Genomic DNA, 17,622 nt, shown 5'->3' on the forward strand with positions numbered 1-17,622 from the left:
CACTGTTATGCTGCAAGCCCCAACACAAGCCATGGTAATGTGAAAGGATAGAGAAACATAAGCCAGAGGCTAGTTGCCAAAGATTCTACTGCTTCAGCTGGTAGATAGCCTGAACAAAGCAGTGCTTCCGAGAAGAGGTTTTAAATGAGATCTTCAGATCAATGTGTTTTCAGTAAAAGCAGATTCCTAAAGTCAGTACCTACAGCTCTGCCTATGTGCTTTGCTGCTCTTTCACCGTCCAGGGTGAACTGGAGGTAAACGCAGCAAGCCAGTGATCCTAGCAAATGAGAATGGCATAATGGAATGACATTTTAAAAAATATAATGTGTTCTTAACTGGGGTGGGGTTACCCAAGTTAATTAAAATAATGAACATAATGAATTAAGTGAATAAGAAAATGAATACCTCTCCTTTTTTGCCAATGTAGATAAGCCAGAGAGAAGCTGTCTCTAAGGGTATGGAGATATGGTCTATTAAGAGCCTTCTGCAGCATGGAACAACCAACACACTGATTGTCACCTAGCCAATGTAGAGCATAATTTGTCTCTCTGTGGGGAGATCCTTTTGTGCCCTTCACTAGAAAACCAGGTGCTCCAGTTACACTGAAGTTTTAATGAACTAGGCTTAGATGGAGGCAGCAAAATCTTGCCCTGAGTCTTAGGCAAGGTTGAATTTTGAGTGGAAAAACATGTGTTTTTATTATACTAAAAAAAGCAGGAGGCAGCTGTTTGGAACCCTGTTTATTTTGAAACGAGATCATATGTTAGGGAGACATATAAGCAAGGAGGTGATCTTATGTGCCACTATTATGCATGGATCTCTGTATATTTTGCATCTTCAGAATCCATTTACTTACTCCACTTCTTTTAAAACCCAATGTAAATTCTGCTAGGACTCATTTCTATTCTCTCATTCCTATTTCTTTTCACTGTTTTCTTTTGTACACTTGCATTGTCTTCCTATTTTTTATATCTTTTTTTTTTTCCTTTTAGTCTGTCTTCCCTAGCAATCCCTCCTTTGTCTTTTCAGACACTGTTCATCTCTCTACTTCTCTACACTTCTGCATTTTGATTTATCAGTGATGAACAACGGAATTTGTGAAAATTACTAAGCCAAAAACATTTTAATATTTTCTTCCTGAAGAAGTTTCACCTTACTGGGGATACTTTGCAAAGCAACCCTGCAAAAAATAACAGCAACAAGAACCAAACCCCAAAACCAAAACCAAACCAACACCATGAGCATACTGACTGAAAGAAGGCAAAGAAAATGATTAAAAAAAACCCCATGCTGTGACTGAAACAAATACAACAGAATGAGTTTCTGACCTCCCCTCATTCCATCCAGTTTCTACTTTATTTTTCCCACAAACACAATAACTATCTGTACAACCCAGACCATTTTCTGACTTCAAAACTCAGTTTTCTATCTTCCTGTCCACCACTATGAATGACTATTTTTTTTCCATCCCTAAACATTTAACTTTTCTGTTCTTTGGCTTTTTCTTCCACCTTGGGTCAGAGCTTGCACTAACATCTGATACAGACAGTATATGAAACAGGTTTAGATCTATTAAAATACAAGTTACAGTGCAGGCACTTTGAAGTGCCACAGATATGATGCTCCAGATGACCTACAGCAAGACAGAAGATAAGGAAGGCTATCAAAACGGCTGTCTTCCATATTGCTCTTACGCATAAATATGGAGTATTAAAAAAGGAAAAATACAATACAATTGACACAAACTTCGATTTCTCACACAACGAATTGATGCACAGCTTAAATTCTCTTATTTCCTTTTTCCTCAAAGAGGTATCTCATATCATCATACCAAATATTAGTATTGGGTTTTCAGCATGTAAAACATTCAGTAATTGAAATACTAAATGAGCATATGGATGCACATGCCTCATCAGCCTCTGCTGATGAGATGAAATACAGCTCTCATGCAGAGCACAATTAGTTGTGGACACCCCATCCAGTCAAAAGACTTAGACGTGGGCTCCTGCTATTAAAAACTATTGAAAAATACTAAGCGTCAGAAAATTCTTTAATTCCATATAAAAATCACGTGGCAGGTGGCAGAGGAAGGGCTGCTTCACTGTGTAAATAGTACAAATACTTTTCCTTGCTCCATCTCTACAGATCATCTGAGACAGTGAAATCTTTTCCTCTGTTACCCAATTTAATATGTCACTGTAAACTAAAATAATTTAGAAAGAACTTTCTGCTGTTTTCTCAAAATATAATACCACATCAGGAATACACACTATCACCTCTCCTCACAACACAAGCTACTTCAGATATTAATATGGAGTAAATAACTTCTTCACTCAAATTTGTTTTCATATCTTTTCTGGCATATATTTTCTTCTCTCTGTTCTTTTGTTCTCAATAATAACTTACTGTAAACATATCATGGTTCAAACAAAGAGCAGACAAGAAGGCAGAGTAATACTTGTTTGACCGTATAGACATATTTTTTCCCCATTAAGTTGGGATTTATGGGAAATGGGTTTGGCCAGTAGGTAAATCATGATAAATTCTGTCTCTTTTCCCCCCCAAATTCCTATACTGCCACAACATCAGTTGGCTTCTATGGCAGAAGAATACACTATTTCCCATGTCACTGCTTGAGTAAATGTTTTATGGACAACTAACAGAAAAATAGGATGCCAATTCCTCTCTCTTCAAGAATATCTTGAGATGCAGTGACATACAAAGAAAGAATCCAAAGGTGGCTCCCAGAATTCAGGTCTGTAACAGGTGGTTTTCTGCCAGCAGCATTTTGAAGCCGTGGGAGTTGAATTACCTGCAATTTCCCTTATCCTTCCTTCATTCCCATCCTGGTGATGAAGAAGTATCAGAGGAGGTCATGGCAAGCAAAGCTATGAACTCAGCTACCAAATACACAATGCTATTATAACCCCCAGGTAGCAAGGGTGTACCTGCAGCTCTGTTTGGAAGAAGAACTTCTGTGGACACTGTGTGCAGTCATAGATCTTGTCCTCTTGTCCATGGGCTGAGAAAATGTGCTGCTGCAACTTGTTTGCTTGGACAAACACTGAAATAATAGACAAACAATGAGTTTTTCATTATGTTGTATTGCAAGCGAAGCATTTTTTATAAACAAGTTTCCATTAACACTCAGCAATTCCAAGAGGTAAAATTAAGCTGGCATACTCTAATTTCACATTATGCTGCTGCTATAAAGGGTACCAACAAACTCTATTTAACTGTGAAGCGTGATCCTTCTTCATTTTAAATGAATTGAAACAGACGTCTGGCTTCTGAAGAAATTTAAAAGAAAGAAGTAAAAGGAGACCCTAGTAGGACAAGAAGTGAAGTTTAAATTTAAAGATTTAAAAATGCCATTTTCTCTTCAGAATTATTTCTTCATGCTTACTGCACTTTGATTGAACACATGCAAACTTATTTCCTAGCAACCAGCAGGTTTGAAAAGCATAGGTGCCAAAGTCCTGTTTACTGTGTTTGCCTAAAGTTAAAGCTAACAAACAGCTCTGTATTTAAATGTGTTAATGCTAAAAATTATATCCCACAGCTACACTGGGGCAATGTCTATAAATGTGAAACAGAACTGCAGGTAAATTCTCTTTGGATACTTTAAGATCAACTCTGCCTACACACTGAATGCAAGGGTTTCAATAATATAAACATGTTCAATTTTAATGACTACAAAACAAGGCCCTAAGACTGTGTAACAGTTTACCTAGGAGACATACTATTAATAATTAAATTGTATATGCCAGAGGCAGTGTTTGGGTTGGCAGCACTGACTTCTGATGGATGCCTGGTGCACTGTGACCTAAAAAAGTTTGCATCTACAATATTAATCTGTATAGGCAGGGAAAGGATTTATTAAAGATGCTGGCACTTGACTTTGACTCCACTCCTAATCATTAAAATTATTCTAATTGCAAGGCAACAGAAAATATCAGAATATTGTTGTTCTGAGTCATACATTTTAATCACATTTCTCATTACCCTGAAAAAAGGGACTCGGATTCCATTTTCCATATAAAACTAATATTGGGGATTTTTACTTCTTGTTAATATTCTAGCAAGACACGCTGAAATAATTTAATAGCATAATGCTAATAAAACACGATTGTTTATGATTAATGCTTGGTGTCTATTTACCCCATCAGCAAAAAGGAAAAAGTGTTCCACACAGATTGGAATCGACTTATCTCCATACTCTTTAACACATCTTACAAGGCTACTGGCTCAAACATTAAAGGATTACTTTTATCAGGAATCTAGCTCATGTGGAGAATTGTCAATGGGTACTCCTTACAGATGCAAGTTTTTATATTGCCTTTACAATTCCCCCAAACTTGGAAATCTAAGACCCATGGTGTTAACGCTAAAAAAAAGATTACTTCATGGCATGTATACAAAGGCAAGAGGGAAAAAAAAGAGCAGAATCAGTAATAAAACTAAGACAAAAAAATGCCAAACTGAAAAAATATTGTATGCAGATGCTGGATGGGCAAACTGCTTACAGCTGTACTATCCATGCCCAGACATTACCGATATAAGCAGTGCAATGAAGATGAACTACACATACTTCTAGTTTTATAACCGGCAGAAATGTGTGGAAACTGAACACAGTTGAGGTAACATTCATCAATGATCAGTGATTCTGAGGGACAAAGAATGCAATTTTCATCTTCCTCTGTAGCACGTACTTAGGTTGTACTGGAAGAGGAGCTGCCAAACACAGAGGAGTAAAACGAAGCTATCAGAGGTTCTGTTTGCTTATCAGTGAAAATCTTTCACTTCCATTAATGGAGAACAAAAACTTTGAATGGCTTCCAGAATTAGCATGCCATTGATGTGACAATACCCAAAGTGTGTTTTGTCATATTTGTGATCATTTTTGATTTTCATCTTGTAAAGAAAAACTATGCATGTAAGCTACATACTAACGCTTACGTTTTAGGTTATTGTTTTATAAAATGTTCTATTAAGAAGTCCTTAAAAAATGCACAACTCCATAGGCATCCCTTTAATGTGTTTTCATTTCCAACAACAGCATTTTTCTGCTCCTCATTATGGCCCAAACATTGCAGTGCTTAGCCGTACTGGGTCAAGTTATTTTCTCACTTGGGTTTTACTATTAAATAACACCACTGACTTGGGGAGGATTATTCTGTGCTTGAACCTGTGTCAGGGAAGAGCAGAACGTGACTTGTGGCAAGAAAGCATGGTTTGCTTTCTAAAGCACATTACAAGGGTGTTTCCTCTCACCAGAAGCCAACACACATAAGTGGGCTCTCCTGCTTCTTCAGAGGAGAACGTTGCTGTGCAGGCTACATCTTGCAGTTCTGTGTGGAGTTGTGTCATGTTAGATGAAACATGCATAGCTTTAAAGCACGAACTTACAGGTAGTTTTAATGTCAGCAAGTTTGGAACATGAGGATAGTGAGTGTGAAATCATGGAAGGTAACAGATTATAATTTCTGTAATTGTAAAAAACTCAAAAGTCCAACTCAAGAGCCTGAAATGCCATTCTTCTAGATGGATACTTGCTTTCCCCAGCAGCCCAGTTTTCTGAATGGTTTCTAGTTAATATTACTAATGAGCACAAACTGACCTAAAGCCAACACATAGGACAATTATAAGTGAGAGTTATGCATGGACGCACAAGAGGCCGGATTGAGACAAGCAGTGATTGTCTCTTACCTGTAAAGCACACTGGACATTTGAAGGTGCCCCCCATGCCTTCAAAGCTGTGCTCTATCAGGTGGCACTGAAGTTTGGCAGGAGAGTCAAATGTCTGATTGCAGAGCTTGCATTCATGGTTCAGTCCTTCATCTGGGGGAAAAATGAGAGGAGAGGTGAAATTCACTGTGAGCCTTACAAAAGAGCATGTCACAAATGATCTATGAACGGAACAGGGTTTTTGTTTTGCTCAGCTCAGGAAACTGGATGCCCCTCAGCATCCACAGCTGCTAAAGTGTTTATCTGCAAGGTTTCAGCATGTAGGAATTTAACTGGGCATTAAAATACAGTTTTTTTTTCAGAAACAATTGCCACCAGATAGGAAAGCAAAGCCTTAGAGATCAGTAGGAAACGATGAATGGAACCAGAAGTAGCATGTCTTAGAGGAAGCACTCAATCACAAACAAGAATGCTTCCAAAGCAGTGCAGGAATTGAATGTTGCTCACACACCACCCCACAAGCCACAAATAGGAAACTACAAGTGCACCCTTTTGCCACTCTGGCTGACAGCAGTGTTTCATGCGAGTAGTGTAACAGGGGAGGTATTTTCCACCCCTGCATCACCACCAACCACTCCACTATCTCAGCCTTGTGGGCATGTACAAAACCTGTTACAAACGGCAGGATTTCCCAGCTCCCTTTCTGACAAATCCTGATATTTGCATTTTCCCTTTACACCAGCTCCAGGAAGTCCCCGCGTGTTTCCTGACACAGCTTTCCTGTCAATGCCACGTGGCTCCCACCCCGTCACCCATTCCTGCATTTCCTCCCATTGTGCTGGGAAGCCCCGTGCCTCGCCGCCAGGTCCCTTCCTGAGGGTGCCGCAGGACCCTGCAGGCCGCTCAGCGGCTGTGTCCTACTTAGAAACAGTTGCTAGGTGAGAGGTGGCTTCCAGCCCTGCTGCAGAAGCCTCAATTCCCATAGCGTGGCTCAGGAAAGGTCCTTCTGTACCTCACCCATGTGCTACACCAGCAGCACTGATTGTGCAGGTAAAGGCAGGGCTTGATTATCAACAAATAGGAAGGACGCACACAGTGACTGGGGCCTATTCACCAGCTCTCAGGTGAAAAGGAGCCACATGGGTGAGCACTCTGCCTGCCCAAACACCTCAGAAGGCTGCCCACTTTCTGTCCGACAACCTGTGGTGACCAGTAGCTGTCATGGCTAATGCCTGCTGCTGGGTATGTAGGGAAGTATATGTGAGTGGGTGCAATGCCCCATGCCACACACAGCAGTTCTCCTGGCTCGCTGATGCCCCATCCCTGGAGGCATTCAGGGCCAGGCTGGATGTGGCTCTGGGCAGCCTGGTCTAGTGGCTGGTGATCCTGCACATAGCAGGGGGGGTTGAAACTATATGATCATCATGGTCCTTTTCAACCCAGACCATTCTATGATTGATTCTATGATTCTATGATGCTTGCTGCTTAGGTGTCAGTTGGAAAAAGGTCCTTGTGATGCTGTGGTTTGGTACCAACATCACACCCAAGACTTCTGACTCCCAGCACACGTGAGTATGTACCGATTTCCAGCTGGACTCACTAAAAACAGCCTTCAGTACCAACCTGGATAAAGGCTCAGGACAATCTCTTCTGTTTTGCCACCACAGCCTCTCTGGATATTTAGGCAGAGGATGACAGGCTGCTGACAGACACACTTCATCCAGACTGTCATACTGGCGTTGGCTAAACATATTCTGAACTACAGGGGATACACTAGGTAGTGACACCTTTCATAACCCTCTAGAGATAAATCAGCAAACATTTATCAAATATCTGCTAACTATTTCCTTATTGGGGAATGTTTCAGCGGATTCTCAAGAATTGCCTGGGATTCTGTGTTCTCCACCATCACTGACAAACCCTTCTGGCATGCCTTCTTTTTGCTACTGCTGAGCGAAAGTAAGCTCGGCCCACACAGGCACTATGAAAGGATGCACGAGGGAAAAGATCTGACACGCACCAGTCTGTATGTCTAAGAGAGACGGTCATATTCAGTGAGGCAAACTGTACACCATAATCTCCAAGCAGGCAACCCACATCTGTGAGCAAGCTGAAGAACTGAGCATAGTGAAAAGAGGATGAAGACTCAACAAACTACACAAAACTGCCCCTTCTTCCCCGAACTTATAGACAATGATCTATAAGGGACCTACAGACTGCCACGTGATCAGATCATTTCTTCAGTGCCCAAATCCTTGTCACAGTCATTACAAAACAGATAGTTCTGAGGACAGTAAAAGTCCCCAGAAAAGGATAATTGTGGGTGAGAAAGCCTACAGGGTGAAGTTTCTTCATCAAACCGTTTGTGCTGATACACACAGCCAAAGCAATTAGGACAAAGGGAGCTCCATCTCAGGATCTTCCACATGTCAAGGTGAAGATAATCGATGCCAATTCTCAAATCACAGAGTTACTGTTGGCAAAGTGTAAATGAACCACACTAATCATCCTAGAGCATGGGAACATTGAATGGGGATTTCTTCAAACATTTCAGGGGAGAAAGACTTCCTAAAAAGAAACATTTTTATAAGGAGTGACAGAAGAGAGAAAAGGCTTTTTTTTTCCTTTCTCTTTTACCTTACCTAATGAGGAAAAAGTAGGAAGAAAGGCACGCACTCCTGATGCCGAAGCAAAACTAATTTTAGGCACACAGCGCTTATACTTGTTCAAGAAGAACTGAACCCCATTAAATGTGACCCTATTGTGTTTCCTGTACCACACAGACGTGAGGTGATCTCCTGGTCACAAACATCAAAACCACTTTGATTACCCTATGTTGCAAATCTGACTTACAAGCAGGGTTTGAAAAATCCCCTCACCCACTCGCCTGGGGCAGATAGGAAACTTCCCCAGGCAAGAGACATCCAATTGTGCAGAATCTAAGCTTTCTCTTAAAAATAAAATGTTTTTATTCTGCTAGTTCTAAAGACCACATTTGTATAACTAATAGAACATTTTTTTTCCCTAAGTTTCACTGCTCAGGGAATTTTAACCCCCTCCCCTCACTCTTTCTTTCACCATTTTTGCGCATTACTTGCTTTGCGCTGCTTCCTCAGAACAAAGGGCAAGGTTCCAGTCCCTGCACTCAGGAATGTGATACCAGCATCATTTAAATTCAAGAGAGACAGATAAGGTTACAGTACTGGCACCGGAGCCAGGAGTGTTGGCGTCCATTCCAACCTCTGACACTGACTTACTCTCATCACCTTCGGCATGACAACAGCCTGTGTTTCTCAGAGTACCCATCTCTAAAGAGGAGGTGTTAATTTTTAATTTCTTCTTTAATAGGCTGACCTAATTTGTATCCCCTAAGACTTTTAATACTAGAGGGATAGGAGAACTGGAGAAGAGCAAAGGACTAGCTACTGTACATGGAAGACTTCCAGAATCACTGTGATCTGCCTAAGAAATGGCTGAAGATACGTGTGCAGGTGCAAAAATGCCTGCTTGTTTGGGTCACAAGCACTGCAGAAGGATGAGGGAATTGGGGCTCTGCTCTCCGCAGAGAGTTTAAAAGCCAGGCCAGTGTTTTATCTCTTACTGGCATGAAAGAGCCAGGGTGTGGCAGTTCTTGCAAAGGTGCCAGTTGTGGAAAGAGAATGCAGAAGGCTCTGTTTACACACTGACCTCTGTCTCACTCTTCGTGTTTAGCAAACAATTTGATAGGGTGCTATGAAAGTGCAAAGTATGATACCATTAATAAATAAAGGAGCAGAGAAATGTCTCATTTTCAGTTTTCATTTGGGATAAATGTGAAATGGAAAGGAGTGTCAGATATAGTCCAAGAGGCTCTCCTTCCCCGCAGTACAGAGCTACCGCTCTTTGTCATTACATGGGGGGAGAAAGAGGAGGAAAAAAAAAGTGCTGAACAGCTTTAAAAAATTCAATCAAAATAATCTGCTCTTTGGAAAGGTGGCGGCTGACAGTAATTGGAAAATACTGTCTGACTCATTTATTAAAGTGAAATTCAGAGTCAATTGATTTAATAACCATTAGAATATTCTATTAAGGATATAATAGGTTGGCACAGCCCTATATTTTATTAAGAGTTATAGGTAAGAAATAAGCAATGCTATGGAATTCTAGACAACTGCTGTATGGATTAGACTGAAAATATGGTTTGTAAAATAGGTATGAAAGCAGCAACTATCAGGAGGAGGAATAGGAAAGTACATTACAGTGCAAATGAGTTAGCTGAACGATGAAAAAGAAATGAACCTTTAGTATAAAGCCTGTACTTTTCCAAATCTAACAGAAAATTGTGCATTGCATTCCCTGATGTGGTACATCGTAAAACAAGTCAGCACGTCCTTCACATTATGGATCCAAGAATTCCATAAGGAAGGCAGGAACAAAGTACCCACAGTACAGCACAGAACTCCTGCTTACTGTTGCCCTTACATAGCTAGGGTATGAGTTTGGACATGGTGAAGATCCAGCAACACTGATGAGGATGGTTTACCCACTGCTGGTAGATAATTTAGTTTGATGCAGGCGGAATTTCTGCATAAATAAATTACTTTCCATTTGCAATCTTTACTCAGATTGTGGGAAAATGTAAACACAAATCATTTCTAAATAAGTGCATTCAATATTCATATGAATGTTTAATATTTGCACAAATGTTAAATGTTTTGATGGGGATAGGTAGATTTTAATTGAGGTGCAGCCCATTACCTCAGCCACTAACTTAATAACCAGGTAGAAAAGTAAACAAAATCAGTGCTTGTTCCAGGAATACATTCAGCTTTGGGGATCCTTTGTCCTTGCACCAGCCACACTTGTTGCACAGCTCCTATGTTTTTGTAGGGCCAGTGAGCTACTCCCACCTGCACCACCCCAGGTACTGCTTTGGATGACCTGGACCCCCTTTTGTTAGCAACAACAAGCACAACCTGTTCATTTTACGGAAGACCCTGCCATTTCAATATACACTTTTAACAAGTGAAACCCTTAAAGCAGCCTCTAGACTGCATGTCCCATGTTTATGCTTCTTGCTCTTCAATAAAAACAAAACCAGAGCAGCTACAAGCAAATGTTCTGTGGCTGACTTACATGCAGCTGTTAAGTCAGTAACCACTGGGGGCCCTCTTATATTGTCTGATCAACACTACAGCCATTACCGAGTACCAATTTGTAACAGTTTATAAGTAACTCTTTCTCTTATTTACCCTGGAGATTGTCCAGGAGGGTCCTTCCTTCTTTTACTCTGCAGAAATCTATAGGCAACGGTCCAAAGATGATGATGTCCTCCTGGTAAATCATCACAGAGTTGAGTCCATGCTTAAAAGCATCTACTAAGAAGTAGCGTAAACTCTGCCCTCCACACTGAACACAGGAATGAAATGGCCTGCAGTCCCTGCATTTTTTCCAAGTCTGAAGCATGCACAGCTTTCACAATCCATGTATCTTCTTACATTTTCTTTTTATCAAGAAAACCATGCCCCTAAACCAATTTCTCCTATTTCTCCTTCTTCATATTTCTTTCACTCTTCCCCAAGTTAATTTTGCAGCACACATTTATAAGGCAGAGATCTGAGGAGTAACGAAGGAATGCCACAGACTACAGCTAACCCCTTGGCTACAACATCTCATACTGAAAAGTAAAGAAGGACAAAACACACCGCACAACACTTTAATTTGCAGGGTATACAGTTATTTCTGCTTTCTGGCTTGCAGTGCTGGATTTGTTATTATCTTTGTAATTCTGGTGGCCATAAGCACATGCTTGAGCATCTCCATGTCACCAGAGACAGCCTCTTTCCTGCTAGAAACTTGGGTCTCAGTATGGCAAAGGACTGAGTGACAAATTTCTTCACCTGATAGGGAACAAGCAACACTTCTTTGAAGGCTTGATGCTGCAATGAAACAGCGCTGAAGTCTCCAGGACCACGTTCATAATTTCTCCCTGGTTGTAATAGTGCTTTTGTCATTTTCAATTTCTCAAACATGATTACAAACCCCTCATGAAAAACACTACCCGTTGTGGTGCTAATTTTGGAAGCTGACATGAAAAGCATGGGAATATAGTGATAAAGAAGTGGATATACTACAGGTAAAGCACACAGCTGTAAACTGCAGCAGGAAGAAGACAACAGCTGGAATTTACAGCCACAAGAGGAACCTGTCATGGAAAGACAGGGGTTTTGAGGTCCTGACTAATGGTTGTATCCACTGGGACAGGATGGAGGATTGGGTGGAAAGACAGAAGTACAACTTTGTTTCTCCTGCAGTGCTCAGGGCAATTTTTTGAGTCTGTGGGCTGATACCTTCCTCCTGCCCTCTTCACTCTTAACCTATTATAGAGTAATGACAGGTTGTAAACTAAACAACACCTCCCTCCTTGCTTCTTTCACCTAGAAATGATTTTTGGGCAAAGCTCTGCTCATGCCTGAAGACGGAAGTGGACAAGATGCAAGGAACAATCCCAAGCCCCAGAGTCACCAACATTAACCTCCTGAAGAGTAAGTCAAGAAGGGCTATGACTGACTCTAGGCAAGCATACTGCCCACTGCAAATGTGCCAGTACAGAAGGAAGAAGATGGTGAGGACAAGTCACATGGGTTCCCAGCAGCAGCAGCAGCAGCTAGGAAGACTTGCTATACACATCAAGAATGAGCATGACAGCCTTCTGTAGCATGCTGCGACAGCTACAGCAAAGGGTGCTGACTGATGGAGTGACAAGGAGCTGGGATCCACCTCCTCAATTAAAGCAAAAGTTCATCTCTCCAGGGCCAGATTTTGAAATTAGATCTGCTTAAGGGAAAGCCAGTCTACTGCATCTTTCATTCCACCGTATTTTTGTCTGAAGCAAGGGATGCATTTCACTTCACCAACTGTTCACTTTTTTTGCTTGGTTGCACTCTCTTTGGCTGCTTGTAAGTGAACTCTTCTTACCACATGTGTCTTGCGTGTTCCAATAAAACCACAAATTGTCTAGCTATAGTGAAGCTGGATTAAAATATATGAAGGGCAACTGGCAGGATCTATTTCTTAATAACTGTCATGTTTTCAGCTCAAGTGAAAATGATTTAAATGGAGAAAATGCCCTCTCTAGCAAAGAACAGGATTTTCTGGGCAACTGCCTACCAGGAGAGAGTTCAGGAATTCAGCTACAGGGCTATTCACCGGCTGATGGGACATGCATAATTTGCTACTCCTTGTCTGTAACTGCACCACGAAAAGGTATTGAAATTTGTTCAAAAAAAGTCTGCCTTGCATCACATAGCTATGCACATTACAAGGTTGCACTATATCGCTGCAGTTAAATCCCATGTGATACAGCTTATTTTGGAAACAATTTTACCATAGGATATAAAAAGGAATTTAAACGGGCAGAAATAAGCTGAGTGGTATGAGATATTTGGAGACAGATGATCCAGTTCAATGTTTACCTTTTCAGAAAGCACTCAGTGAGCAATGATTAAAAGCTTGGAGACCAATCCTTCAAACGCTGGCATAACCAAGGCAGGGGAGCGGGCCTCTTATCATACGAGGCTCTTCTCCAGACTTTTCATGGGCCTAAATTCTGCCAAAGTGCACGAGGTCGAGCCCTTCATCCTTACAGTGCACACCGAGATACGGATTATTATCTGCACTTTACAGATAAAGAAACCAAACTCCAGAGCTGCCAGATGCCTGTTTCTGCACGCCATACAGAGAATGAAAACTCTCAAATTCATCTGCATAAAGAATCAGACGCTGCTTCTTTTGCCCATTGTTACAAACACAGTGTCAGAATTAAGACTGACTGATTTTTGTCTTTCTTCCTCGAGTTAAGTCCCTGCTTATTCCTAACAAAAAAGATTTTTGGACCAAACCTTCTCTAGGAAAGTAAAATTACAATTTAGATGGCTCAGAATTTGCCTGGGAAAGTAGCTATTAACAATTTGACCAAACTATGGAGGAAGAAAACAAATGAAAATGTCACATATTTGCTCAGAAGAATTTAGAACACATTATTCATTCCATTTAAAAATTTTTGTTCACTGCATAGAATTTTTGCTTTCTGGATGGAGAGCCAACTTTCTCTGCTATTTGATGTTAAATATCCGTATGTGCCCAATGCTCTGAGACTTCTGGAACTGTAGAAGAGCAGGAATATCTACTTCTAAGTGCTGCACAAAGAAAACACACGTTTCACAAGTTGTTGAACTAGAAGAGGTTATTTCATGTTGCATAAATTAAATGCAACATGCTCTAAAGTTAGGGCTATCGGGAAAACATCTCCTGCATGGAGACAACCTAAGCCTCAATATTAATTCTAGACCACAATGGACCATCAGTAGAAATTATGTTTTGTAAACAACTCTCGTCAGGTATTTCTTCTGTTCTGAGTGTACAGAAAAGGTCAGGGCTGCCTTCTTTTTTACTTGGCACGAAACCATTAGATGTCTGGAAGATTAAGTCTCTAAGTGCTGAAATGCTGTTTATCCTACCCACAAAGGGGAAGAAAAATAAGGAAAACAGAAAGAAAAGAAAGAATGAAATAAAATTGGGTTTTCGTGGATTACTGGATATTTTCAATTGTTAGAAGAAAGACCTAGCAGTGCTTTCCTGGATTTTTAATATGTTAGATACCATTGATATTCTTCGTCCAAATCCAAATGCATTTATATGAGTCACAGATTATTTGGTATCTTCTCATATGGTTAAGGGACACTTTGAAATGAGTAGCAGTTGCTGGGCTATTGATCCAGTTCTTAAGCTCATTTAGGGGTGTACCAACATCCTGCTTTCTTTTCTCTCAATTTCCATCTCCTCCCCAAGCAGCCCCCTTTCAGCCCTCAGAAAAACCATGGAGGATGAAGCGGTTCAGGCTGTTAAGACCCTCAGGTCTATGCTGATAACTGGGCATTTAATTAGATTTTTTCCACCCGAGCAAACTGCTTTGCCAGTTAGGGCCCATCTCTTGGTACGAAAAATGTATGATAATGATAAAGCTCTATTTAATATAGATTATTATTTTTATTACTCATCTGACTTAGTTTGATATTTTATTTAGGAAACCATGAGAAAGCTCAATTTTAATTTCCTTGTGTCTATGTTTGATCTTGCTTACAGCACATGCAAGCAGCTTTGGGCTCACATATCAAAAAAGGACCAGACTTCATTTGAAACCTACTCCACCCTCCTTCCCACTTTCTCTGCTGGTACTAAAATTTCACACTGAGCTGAACAAACAGCTGATGGGATTTCAATATTAAAAGTTCTTCGGTTTGCAGATAAGAGAATAATGAGAGCCAATTAGTTATTTTTCCTGCATTTGTTATATTCAGTAACAGGTTTGTGGGTTCTACGTACCACTTGAACAAACATATTGCAACTCCTCATCAAACTTATTTCCTCACTGAAGCAAGGATTCTGTTTTTTCTACTATTCTAGCAATAGAAAAGTTCACTCTCCAGTGAACTTCAAGTAGTGGGATAAAAAAGTTATGAACATGAAATAATAAGGGGAAAAGAGGAAAAACAACAAAGCAGAGTAGAGACAAAAGTTAGCTGAAAAGAGATGTATGATTGACACTCAAAGGAGAGAAAAATGCAAAAAACAAAAGAATTGTTATAGGGGCTTGTTGGGGAGGGATAAGATACTGTAGCAACAAGAATGATGAGAGGTAAGCTGCAAAGGAAAGGTGATGGAGGAGAAGAGGTGGCAAGCAGAAGCAGGACAAGGGCATGAAGCTTAGTTGAAGAGAAAGAGGCAAGAGAAAGTCTTGATTCAACATTTATTTAAACTTCACTGTAAAAATGCAAGGCATTCATTTTAGGACAGAGCTTGGATAATTTAGTACAGCTCCAATGGTAATAATGATAAATGTATTTTTGCAGCCAACTGTTTCAAGCCAACAATGTTACTAGTATATAATTAATACCAATAAGCAATTAAAAAGAACAGCAGGTTACAACTATAAGGTTTCAAATTGTATCGCCAGAGGAAAAATATACATCACTATTATGAGAAAAATAAATGTATAGGCTGTCAGAACAGTGTATATCCTCTCTAGATAAAACTTATAGAGCTGATAGCATGATATTAAATGACTATGATGTGACTAACATCACCAAAAAACCAAAAAAACACTTGTAATACTTGGAGAAAATCTGAAATGCAATATGAAAAACGTGATCATAACAGCAAGAGAAAGTTGGCTGACCACTATATGGCATTATCCTTTTATCAAGACATACTCTAATAAATAACTTACAAGACCGCATTTGTTGGCAACGTTTGCTATTTGTTGAAATAGTCTCCAAAAGGCCCACTTCATTTTCTTTGTGTGCGGGCTATGCGCGTGCTGGTTCATTTCAAAGAGAAGAGATAGGGAAAAAGAAAAGAGTGGGAGAAGGACTCGGATCACACTTAGCAGGAGCAGAGCAGAGTGGGTCAAAAGACAAGGGGTTTGGTCTGAGCTTCTTCCAAACTGCTTGTTGCCTTATCCCTCCTTCCCCGGGGTGCTGGGGCAAGATCCAAGCTGCCCCTCTCCTCTTTCATTTCTCCCTGAAACGCACTGTTGACACATTTCCGGCCGCTGCCACCTCAGCTCTTCCAGGCCCAGCAGGTGAAGGGCAGCCGGCCCCAAGCTGCCCACCCCCAGCCTGCTCCTGCGGCCCCATGCCTGGGGCTGCAGGGCCAGCTCACTGAGCCATGCCTGGCTCCTCAGCCAAGAGCCACGGGTGACACTTCCTCTCCTCCTGCCACCAGAAATCGCTCCTTGGTTGGCATGAGCCTTTCCACAGGGACACGCTGGGCAGTGGCAGGGCTCCATCACACTGCCAAGGCTGGCTTTGGGCTCTGGCCATCTTCAAGCTGGGGCAGGAGGCGTGCACAGGATGGCGCGGCCACCCACCCGCTACGCAGCAGTCACACATCTCAGAGAAATCCCCTTTTGAGATAGCTAAAGACTGGAGCTGAGACATAATCCCCACTCAATTATGCCTGTGAACCATTAAGATTCACAGGAGAACGGTGCTTCCCCTGCCCAAGGAACTGCACAGCTCCTCCACACGATCCAAAGCTGACCCAGTCAAGCCCTGTGACACACACACGAGGGGTCTAACCATCTACTGAAACCAAAATGATTGATGCAAGAGCTGCAAGATCATGTGAATGGGTTCAAAATCATGAGATTTCATCAAGTGTATGCCTGGAGTTCTGGCCATGCATTCAAGTTGGGGCAGTTATCATTCAAAGGGCTCCTCCGTAATAACAAAAGTCTTTCTTCTTGTTGCTGGGCTTTATTTTATTTTATTTTTTAAACCAATGAAGCCTGAGATTTTGATGCAATAGCATCGTTTCACGGGCTCAGGTCAAAAAAGAAGCACTGAACATTGTGAGACTTGTGATCAAATTGTGAAACTGTGAAACTTAATTTACCCAAATGAAATGGGGGACAGAAAATTAATTCAGATAAATGAGGATTGTGAATAAGCAAGGGACTGTTTAGTGCTTTTAATATACGTCATGGGACACAACCTCATTACAGATCAGGAGTGTTGTGCTGTGAGTTTGTGTCAGAGTGGAAGTGTCACTGACACGACAAATAAACCCAAAAATATCCAACTCCCTGATCGCTTATTTTGTGTTTCCATACACACGCTACATGAGCCTGAAGAATAATTAACACTGCTGAGAAGAAGCAGCAACAGTGGATGAGTCTCACTACAGCAGACCTCTCATCATAGCAGAAATACAAATGTACTAGTTATCGTAACTGTGCTGTGTTAAGTAGACCTTTGCCCCACATTATTATAAGTTAGAGGAGGGAAAGGGGAAAAAGGAAGATGATATCAGCATTCTTGATTATATTTTATTTATCCACATGCAGTATTGACACAGTTAAAGAATAAGAAGAATGAAAGGAGACACGCAAAG

At 40.9% G+C, this 17,622-nt stretch overlaps 1 protein-coding gene across 20 annotated transcripts in view; it reads right to left on the bottom strand.

Annotated features, from left to right (window-relative positions):
* Positions 1-17,622, bottom strand: part of ZNF521 (zinc finger protein 521) — a 232,920-nt gene that overhangs the window by 25,542 nt on the left and 189,756 nt on the right. For all 20 annotated transcript variants that reach the window (XM_015277992.4, XM_015277991.4, XM_046938231.1 and 17 more), the window contains 2 exons: positions 5,710-5,841; positions 2,949-3,064 (listed from right to left, as the gene is read on the bottom strand). In XM_015277992.4, the coding sequence (XP_015133478.1) occupies positions 2,949-3,064; positions 5,710-5,841 (248 nt within the window). The remainder of the gene's footprint in view (positions 1-2,948; positions 3,065-5,709; positions 5,842-17,622) is intronic.

Source organism: Gallus gallus, chromosome 2 (assembly GCF_016699485.2).
Source record: "Gallus gallus isolate bGalGal1 chromosome 2, bGalGal1.mat.broiler.GRCg7b, whole genome shotgun sequence".
Classification (NCBI taxonomy): domain Eukaryota; kingdom Metazoa; phylum Chordata; class Aves; order Galliformes; family Phasianidae; genus Gallus; species Gallus gallus.